The 9,604-nt window shown below is 35.0% G+C and overlaps 2 protein-coding genes across 3 annotated transcripts in view; one reads left to right on the forward strand and one right to left on the reverse strand.

Annotated features, from left to right (window-relative positions):
* parp8 (poly (ADP-ribose) polymerase family, member 8) overlaps window positions 1–3,086 on the forward strand; it is a 38,191-nt gene extending 35,105 nt beyond the window's left edge. For both annotated transcript variants that reach the window (XM_082168747.1, XM_082168748.1), the window contains exons 22-26: window positions 1–70; window positions 228–301; window positions 438–507; window positions 603–687; window positions 913–3,086. In XM_082168747.1, the coding sequence (XP_082024873.1) occupies window positions 1–70; window positions 228–301; window positions 438–507; window positions 603–687; window positions 913–1,015 (402 nt within the window). In that variant the 3' untranslated portion in view covers window positions 1,016–3,086. The remainder of the gene's footprint in view (window positions 71–227; window positions 302–437; window positions 508–602; window positions 688–912) is intronic.
* On the reverse strand, window positions 913–8,759 carry LOC309498210 (E3 ubiquitin-protein ligase DTX3L). The gene is made up of 4 exons (XM_082168774.1): window positions 8,459–8,759; window positions 7,150–8,169; window positions 6,826–7,043; window positions 913–6,693 (listed from the first exon to the last, which is right to left on the reverse strand). The coding sequence occupies exons 1-4, from the start codon at window positions 8,474–8,476 to the stop codon at window positions 6,624–6,626; spliced, it is 1,326 nt and encodes a 441-aa protein (XP_082024900.1). The 5' UTR covers window positions 8,477–8,759; the 3' UTR covers window positions 913–6,623.
* Window positions 8,760–9,604: the final 845 nt, after the last annotated feature.

Raw genomic sequence — 9,604 nt, forward strand, 5'->3', positions numbered from 1 at the left:
CTCCATGGCGCTATCTATGGGAGTGGAATCTATCTCAGTCCATTATCAAGCATATCCTTTGGCTACTCAGGTCTTAAAATCTTCTTCCAAGATGTTTGATACTGATGTGTCCTGTACTTGACTATATGCACAATAAAACAAAACAAAAAGTATTATACATACATTTTTAAAAACTTGTTACATGTGAATATTCTGTTTTTATTCATACTGTGGCTTTTTCCACATAGGGATGAATAAAAAACAGCAGAAAGTTGCTTCAAAAGATGAAACTGCTGCCAACAAGACCAATATTAATTTGCAGGTATTGAATGTATTTCGTTTTTTTTTTAAGCACCTGACACAAAATCATAAGTTGAATGACTTTCTTCTTCAAGGCCTTTATCAAACATACTTGGTATCTGAAACCTGTTGGTCCACACAATTTCTTTTGCTTTCAGTCACAGAAGAAAGGCCAGAACCCCCAGTTTCTGCAGAGCCGCAACCTGAAATGCATAGCCTTATGTGAAGGTTCATGTTTGACCTTACTGCCTTTACACAGATTTACATCTTCATCTGTAATCTTTTTTTAAAAAAAAGGTAATATTCTCTCTTTTATATAACAGCTATTACATCTCCTGACCTGCACAAGCATGGTGACATCTGGGTAGTTCCAAATACAGATCATGTCTGCACACGTTTTTTCTTTGTGTAAGTACATTTAAATATATCTCAGCATATATATCTGTGTTGCTAAATGTGTATCTGTAAAAACGTTGAGTCTTTATCTCCCAAACTGACAATCAGAACATAGAAAGCAGCACATCTGATGAGTTTGTTATTAGCAGAAGAACTGAACTGAAATTGAACCGAAACTCTCCTTTTTCTCTGTTTTTTATTTATTTTTATTTAATTTTTTTACCACTTGTCAACTAGTTATGAGGACGGACAGGTAGGTGACACAAGTATAAACACACAGGACCCTGGTATTCATAGGGAGATCCTGCGAGTCATCGGCAATCAAACGGCTACTGGATGAAAGATTTTGAACACAATACCGCTGCCTTGACCTCTTTCCCAAAGCTGGACATTTGAGCGTAGGAGGCCAATACCATGTATTTTTTGGTAACCACAGAACACACAGACATACAACAAAAAGGATATTCACAATCTTCAAAATACACTATTTATACTGTTCCCCTGGGATACATGCATATTTACACTGGCTATTCAAACTATTACCATTTTGCTAAGTTTATAAATACAAGGTACATTTTGAAAGAGCATGGTATGTCTCTCAGTTCAACTGATGGACTACTTATTTTTTGTAAAGATACAAAAAATGAAAGCACTTTGAAGAAGTACAGTATTTTGAGACTTTCTTGGAGAAAATACAATATTCCTGTGTGGATATGCACCATCTGACCTTGTTTACTAAGAGTTGTACTTGTTAAAGTACATTAATTTGTGTATACAAAAGGTGTCTACTGTATATGCACTTTATTTTTCTTAATGTATGATAGTTTCAAACTTCCATATAATCTTAAATGCCTTTCAAAGACAGATGTATTTATTGTTTGACAGTGCTGAACACGAGCGAGCAACTCCTGATTTTGACTGCATTTACAGCTGACGGAGAGCTTTGACAAATGTAGTGTAAAACAAAATCCCTGTGCTACAGCTTATATGTCATGCTACTTAAAAGTAGCTGTCAGTTTACAATTTCTAAAGCCCTCAGTTTAGAATTTGCCCAGATTTACCGAACCTGCCACTTCATTAACTTGATCATTTTAAATATACAGTATTGCTGTAACATTTGGTGAGTGACTATACCAACTATATAAAAAAGATTAAAACGTAAAAAAAAATTAAACACTTTATATATTCGGCAGCAACTACTAAACATAAAATGCATGCTGCTTTCCTGACATTTTCAAATAACTGGTTTTCCTTGGTATGGTTACAGACTTTTTTGATAATGGACAAAATCGGCACCCAATTGTAAATTGTCTTTTCAATATAAATCTTTTTTGTAAGGTGATTTTAAGGCAGAATACGTGTTTGCTGCTTGTTGTTTTTACATTGTAATGTATTAACAGAAGGTTCAAATGTGTGAGTGTTCTGTTCAAGTTTTGCAATTATTTATAGTGATGTTTAGACACCTGTGTGGTTGTTAACTTTACTTTCAGTCGTTTAAATCATTTTTGAGAACGATCACCCAACATAGAAATTAGAACCTGTGCATAAAGGTAACACATTTGATTAAAATTCATTAAATTGTTCTAAAAATATTATTTGAGGAAATGCAACTTTTACATAGTCAAGATGTAGCACCACAACACTTTTCTCACTTATGGGCAGAATTATGGGTTTTATTAAAAAATGGGCACGTCAAATATGTAGTATTGATCATTTTGTGTGCAGAAAAGTATTTTGTATTTTTCCATGGGACTCTGAAATACTGGTAAATCCACATGATATTCACTTGCAATATATTCCATTTTATTCCATTGTAGATTCAATTGATTGAATGGCAACAGCTCAATATTACATTTAATCTAAAGTGAAAGTTTACATAATCATTACGAATTGTCAAGTTTGTCATAACTAAAAAAGGGATGTAAATCAGATTTATTACAATGAGTATTCCATCAAATCCACAATCTGATCAGTTATTAAAAAAAAATCTCTTTAAAGGATTAAAATAGGGGTTAGTTCTTACATGCATGTACACATAACTATATCATAATTGTTTCAACTTTTTTTGTTACTTTACCTTCATTGTTATGGACTGTTCGTTATAGTTCTGTTTGTATAGTTTTGTACATTTTCTGCACAAATTGGTAAAAAAGAGAGATCATGCTATTAGCATTTGGTGCCTTATAGATAGATAAGGATTTAAAGGCAAAATTGACAATACTGTCATATGTGAAAATACTGTATATATTGTAAATAATGCCACAGCAACACAGGAGGCCAAATATTTTCTGTAGTACGTTTTTACTTTTTCCTTATTTTGCGAACAGATCGAGCTTTTTGGCTTTTTACAAGTTATGGAAATAGTAGCTTATGTATCTGTTTATGTTCATTAAATTCAAATTTGCCTATAATTTACACATTTTTGTCTTTTTTTCCTTATAACTGAAATCAGATGTGAACCCCTAAATACTGCAGACTTGCAGTTCATACACAGAAGTGTGCCGCCTAGCCCCACTTACCTTTGATCAGTTTCCAAGCGCAATGCAAATGTTCATTTTTAACTACCATAAAGTGCCTGAAAGAACCGGTGCATGACAATAATTTAGCATAAAGTTGTGGAACAGAGAGGAATTTTATTTCAAGTGTCTGTCCTCTGAAGCACAAATACAAATTATTCCAAGTGTTCCTATGGTTGTTTCTCTCACAAAATCGTATATGTTAGTAATTAAGCCATATCTCTGCAAATCAGTGTTAGGAAAGGTCAATCATTGACTTGAACTGGATGAAAGCCAGGACATTTGGCACAGGAAAGTCAGTTAGACTTTATTTTGATGTTCACCTTTAAACATTCTGTTGATTAAGTAACATTGCACCTACATTCAACTAATTCTCAAAGTATTAGTAGACTGTTAGGGGTAGTAGAATAAGGGGTTAGGGTTGGTAGAATAAGTTGACATGCACTTGCAAAGTCAAATCTGCAATTTTAACCAGTGCAACGGCCCATTGCATTGCCTGTCAATGACGCCACATCAGCGTTACCCTCGATTTTCTGATTTTACTGGAAACACCAAAGACGCTCTAATATGTTTTATTAGACAGGCGAGCAACTGCTTGGATGCCTTTATCAACAGAAAACGAATTATTTGTTATATAGTTCAAAACAGTTCGTCTTAATTGTTTGAATCTCATTTTCTTGATGTATGTGCCTCAGTGTAAAGTGTAAAGTATTCCACTGAAGGCAAGTGGTAGAGAGAGCCCAAGTGCATTTACCAACATAACAAGATCAAACATAAAACAAAGGCATGGCATGTTTGCCATGTGTCTTTGGCAAGTTTTGTTTCACTGTAACCACAGTTGGTAAGTGTCACGTCAGTGTTCATGTTTTTGAACCTAAAACCCTGTTTCTCCCAGTTGACACAGCAACACATAACCGATGTTATCAGAAATCTCCATTTTGGCCGGAGTTTTTAGAAATAAAAAAACGGGGTTTTCGTGTAAATGAGATGCCAAACCGCAGGGAAATATCTGCGTCTTCCCTTCGTGTAAACGGGGCCTCAGAGACAATGCTATCCTGTCAAGTGGCTAACAGCAAAATAAGAGCTTTATTTGTAATGCAGCATTTTCTCTATCATACAATATTTTTTTTTTATTAATTGCATTCCTTTTAGCAACACAAATCATCCAGTTTTCATCTATGATATTCTAATATCGATCTAGCTAGCTGACTGCAATGTAGTAGAGTAATAACATAACTTACTCAAATGTATTTTCGTATGATTGTTTTGACCAAGTAAAACAGTGCTGCCTTACCCCACAGTTTTAATTTGTCACCTGTATGTATATACAATAAAGTGACCAAGAGTAATTCAGCACTTGCGGCTATTTCATTAGAATGAAATAAAATAATGTGATTTTAAGTGATCAAGCGTAACTGTAACAAAGTTCAATATCAGGGAGGAAAAAAGGGAACGGGCAAATGTTAAACGTAACTTTAATCGTAAATTAACAATAAACAACTAAATGAAAGGAGCGTCAGACTGCCGCTTATAAGGTTAATAAAAGCTCCGGAGGAATGGAGGAACTCTCCATGGCACTGGAGACGTGACACGCATGTGTCTCTCATTAGCATTCGCTTCATCAGCTGATTGCTTTCCATCTGCTGTGGAGGTGAAGGTGACAACTCCCATGATTCCACACTCTTTCACTGCATCATCAAAGTACACCTTTGTTATTGTTTTGATTAAGTGACCTCTAGCAGCAAAACTTACATACTGTGCCTTTAACCCTTAAACAGGCAAGAGTAGAAAATGATAAGCAACAAATTATTTCATGTCATTTTTTTTTATATCATCTGGACTTAAGTAAATCATATCCAAAAGAATTTTTGAAAAATGTTATGTATTTTGGATTTTATGAGTTGTGACTCCCAGATCACATGGCCTGTTTAGGGTATAAAAAAAGGACCAAATCTATAACTGTAACTTCCATTGCATGTTTAAAACAATTATATCCTATACTTCAACTCATATAATGTTGACATATTATATATCATTGGAAAGCTCAAGATTCAGCCTGTGAAAACCGGTTTGAAATCGGACCTTGCTTTACCATAAAAATTATTTTAGCGAGTTCCTTACCTAGTGGGTGGTGTCAGGTTTCTTATTACAACATTTATTTTAACTACTTTATAATAAAAAAAACGTTTCTAATCTTGACAAAACACATATCGTCGGAAAGGTCTGAGACTGTATTGAGACTAAAGATAAATTAATTTGTTACAAAAAACACCCAGTTGCTATTTTTGGTACAGCTCCTAAAGCATTCTTGAATTACAACCATTTAAATATGGATAGTGCAATACATATATTCTCAAAAAGGGGGATGACAGGTTTGTAATATTGTTGTTGTTTTTTATTTGCAGCAAAAAATTGTTCATTGGTCCATTTTTCTTGCATTTTTAACTATGCATGAGCAGTTCTTAGTCAATCATTGTCACTAACATTTTCCAAGGGTACAAATAAACAAGAGATTCTCAGAAATAAAAACAAATAAACATGGTTTATTTAATTTTGTAAACAAAATTCATTTTGATTAAATTAAATTAAATTAGAAATGTGACCAGCATACTCAAGACAGACAGGCTGTATCAGTTTAACCTGTACATTTTATAATTTGTAAAAAAAAAAAAAAAAACACAATACAAAGATAGTCAAAAGTAGGGTTAATCCCTTTTTTATACCCAAAAGTGGCAATGTGACTCAGGTGTAAAATATATTTCAAAACGTGCTAAATAACAACATTTTTATAAATTTTCTTTTTCAGCACCTTAAGACAATGTTCATAATTAATGTTAGCAGTGTTAGTATTATTTAATATATATTTACTTATCTCAAAATCTGAATGTCCTGCACCCATGGCAGCCATGTTGGATTTAGGTCAGGCTGACTAATTAATCACAAAAAAATTTAAACAAATCATGTGACCAGCATACTCAAGACAGACCAGGCTGTGATAAATGATAAAAGGATTTGATGAAAAAATCATTCTTACGCCCCAAAAAAGATGACAAAAACTACGTTACACCCAGATCACATTGCCAGTTTTAGGGTAAAAATCTAATTTCTGTAGATGTGATCCTTTATTGTATTGACATTAAACTATTTCTGTAGATGTGATCCTTTATTGTATTGACATGAAACTATAAGGTTTAGAGTTAAAGCAGAATGTGACTGCTTCTCCTACTCTTTAATCCCATAAAGCAGCATGAGAGAAATAATATTACAAACTAAAACATGGCAATTTATACAGTACATCCTAAACTGTGTTAAACATATAAAGTGGCTGTAAAAAACAGGCTGGTCATCTGCAATATAACCTTACTTTTTAATTATGACTTCTGGTTATAATCATATAGTGTTTGTATTGATTACAAAGTTAAGATCATAAAATCAGTAAATTCCTTTTGCTTTCAGTTCATCTTGTACTCGTTTCAGGTAGTCTGGATCTGGGTAACCATAACTACAAAGACAAAAGCATAGTTACAACACTTATGGCTATGATTTAAGATTAAACAATGCTGATAATAAAAGGGCTTGTCTGAGATGAGGTAACCACCAGAAAATGTTGTCAACACCCAAACGGTTTACTTACTGCGTTGGCCCTCCATCACGAGACGTCTTATGGTGAATGTCATTCCAGGTCACCACATTGTTCTTTCCAGTGGTAGATGAACATCCAATGGTGAAAGTGAGTCGCTGGTCAAACGCCCTCTGCAGAAGCTTCAGTACGTGGTTCCCCTCTGTTGAGTCAGGGAGGTAAGCTGTGCGGGACGCACCCAGGTACGCCATGCCTGGGTTTGGGTGTTCATTCTGCAGAGTATGGGGTAATCAAAAGACTCTGAGGTGTAACTGACTGTTGTCATATTGAACAGCTCAAAGCAGAAAATGTCTTACACTTCATTGCATTCATACTCACCCCCTGGCGTCCATTCGGTATATTGTAGGTAATTACGATCGTTCCATATTTTCTGTATCCAGGTAAAGAAGAGCTGTCCCTTGAGACAGTCATGGTTCCTCCATTTGGTTGCGTCCCTGTAAGATCGCCGTATATCTCTCCACATATCGGACAGGCTGGTTTCAACTGGAAAGCCCTAGCCAAGCAGTCTTTACAAAATTTGTGCTTGCATTTACTTAAAACTGTGCAATCAGTTGTCTTGATTGAATCCAAACAAATTGGACAAGTCTCATCTTTGGCTGGGTCTGTTGATTTCTCTTGTTTCACAGGTTGCTTGTAAGGTATGTCATCGTCTTTTGTTTTTCTTGGGGTTTGGTGCTGTGGATACATTCTTCCCATTCTGTGCTGTGCACTCCCATTCAAAAATGTGTCTAATCTTTCAAGGATAATGAAGCTGCCGGTCAGTTCCAGATCCTTTTTATCTGTATTGATTAAGAGTTCTGGAAACTCTGCACGGCAAAGTGCAATAATATTTGGACTGTAAACGTATGTCCTAGTTTGCAGCCCTGTTGCAGTCTTTTGATATAATGTTATAAACTGTTCTCGTGCAAATTGAGCTTGTATGTTCTCACCAGTCTTGGACGTAAAAGTCACATGACTTTTGTACTGATTTATGGAAACTGCATTCCTATTTTCTATTATGTGAAGTTCCTTAGATTTCTTTTCTTGTATGTAATGCATTACAACTTCATCAACCTGAACTGGTTGAACTACTAAAGAGTAACTTTGAGCTTGTCCCAGACCTGCTGCAGTGTGGTCCCTCAGACGCATCTCCTCTTGTCTTAGATTACTACTTCCATCATATGTTGGTCGTGTAGTTATACATTTTCTATGAATATCTTCAATATCTTGGAATGACCCGATGGCAACTGTATATGCACCATCACGTCTAAGTGTCACTGTCTTGCCATGAAGAAAGTCTGAAACTGAATTTGGCGGAATGATGGCTGGATCAATCTTAAGTCTCACTTCAGTAAATATCTGCAATGAATTTGAAAGTAATAATCATAGTTGACTTATTAACAGGGTGCAGATTATCAAATGTAAGATTTTTTAACACCTTAAATTTATCAAACTGGGTCAAAAGACTATACTGAACAGGCTTTAAGAACCTCATAACAGCCTACACCTAGCCTATATGCGCAGAATAGTCAAAGTATGAAAGTTTTTTGTTTTGTTTTTATCTGAAACTTACTGCCCTGACATTGTCCATAAATAATACAGAAAAATACAGTTAAATTGGTTTTTGCATGACTGTTAACAAACGTACCTTTAGCGGGCTCGCCATCTCTTTTTATCTGCCGATGGCGTCTTTCAGTTGTCAGGGAAATCAACCGTATCCAGTATGCAAAAAGCGAGCCTCGATATCGTAACCGTCAAGAAACGTGTTTCAAGAAAAAAGTATACCTTCTTTTCAAAAGAGAAGCACAATATAAAGAGTGTTTCTTTTGGTCCAATATCACAGTGTCACTCAGAACAATGTTATCACTTTTTGAACGTAAACACTGCGCTTTAGTTTCAGTTTTGAAGCAGGAACTCATGCGCAGTAATAGGCTCAGGGTATGTTCAGGGTTGCCAGATCCCAGAAAAATATCCAGCATAATGCCAACTCAAAACTATTTAGGGTTTTCAAAGTCAAAGACAGTGGGCCAACTCAAAGCTACAGTACATGATACCTAACGACTCGAGTCAATAAATTGAAGCAGGCCTGTCCTGCCTGGATACATTTACATACAGCCATGAATTGACAGGATCTCCTCCGTACCCGATATTGCCTCCCTATTATAAATGAAAGGACCATAAAATAAAGTTTGGATTTTGTTTGTTCTGTTTCAAAATATTTGTATGACTATAGCTAGATTTGGTTATATGTATGTGCATTTTTAATTAGTTAATCTGTAGCCTACCATTTCATTCTAATCATTTACTTAATTTTTATTTTTTATTTGGTAGCCTACTTTTATTTCGTTTACTCTGTCTTTGATTAAAATTTTCAGTTTAAAATGTGAGCTATAGACCTTAGTCAGGTTAGACTGACGCCATATAGAATTTTTATGTGTATGAAAACAAGGTTTTGGGGGATAGACTTAGTCTGATTGGCACGCACTGTATAAAGGTCCTACATCATGTCATTTTCACAACTCATAACTTGTTTTATGGAGTTTTTGTCAACTGTGAGTTTTTTCTGTAATTTTGTCAGCTGAACTTTGTGAACTTTGTCAGTTAAACAACACAATCCATTGAACAGACTGTAATTATATCCCCCACAGCCTCATTTTCATGTCAGAAATGAATGGTGCTATTGACGAAGGTCTGTTGGCCTAAACATGAATAACATTGTCAGTGAAATAGCTGACATATAGCTATCCATAGAATGCTATATCTGTAGGCTATAGTATTTTGCCTTAAAACACGT

This window comes from Leuciscus leuciscus (genome assembly GCF_965113295.1).
Source record: "Leuciscus leuciscus genome assembly, chromosome: 5".
In the NCBI taxonomy this organism is placed as follows: domain Eukaryota; kingdom Metazoa; phylum Chordata; class Actinopteri; order Cypriniformes; family Leuciscidae; genus Leuciscus; species Leuciscus leuciscus.

Coding starts and splice junctions, on each gene's coding strand:
- LOC309498210 (XM_082168774.1), bottom strand. Junction 7,044..7,149: donor TACCGAATGGACGCCAGGGG/GTGAGTATGAAT, acceptor CATACTCTGCAG/AATGAACACCCAAACCCAGG. Junction 6,694..6,825: donor CGTGATGGAGGGCCAACGCA/GTAAGTAAACCG, acceptor TTGTCTTTGTAG/TTATGGTTACCCAGATCCAG.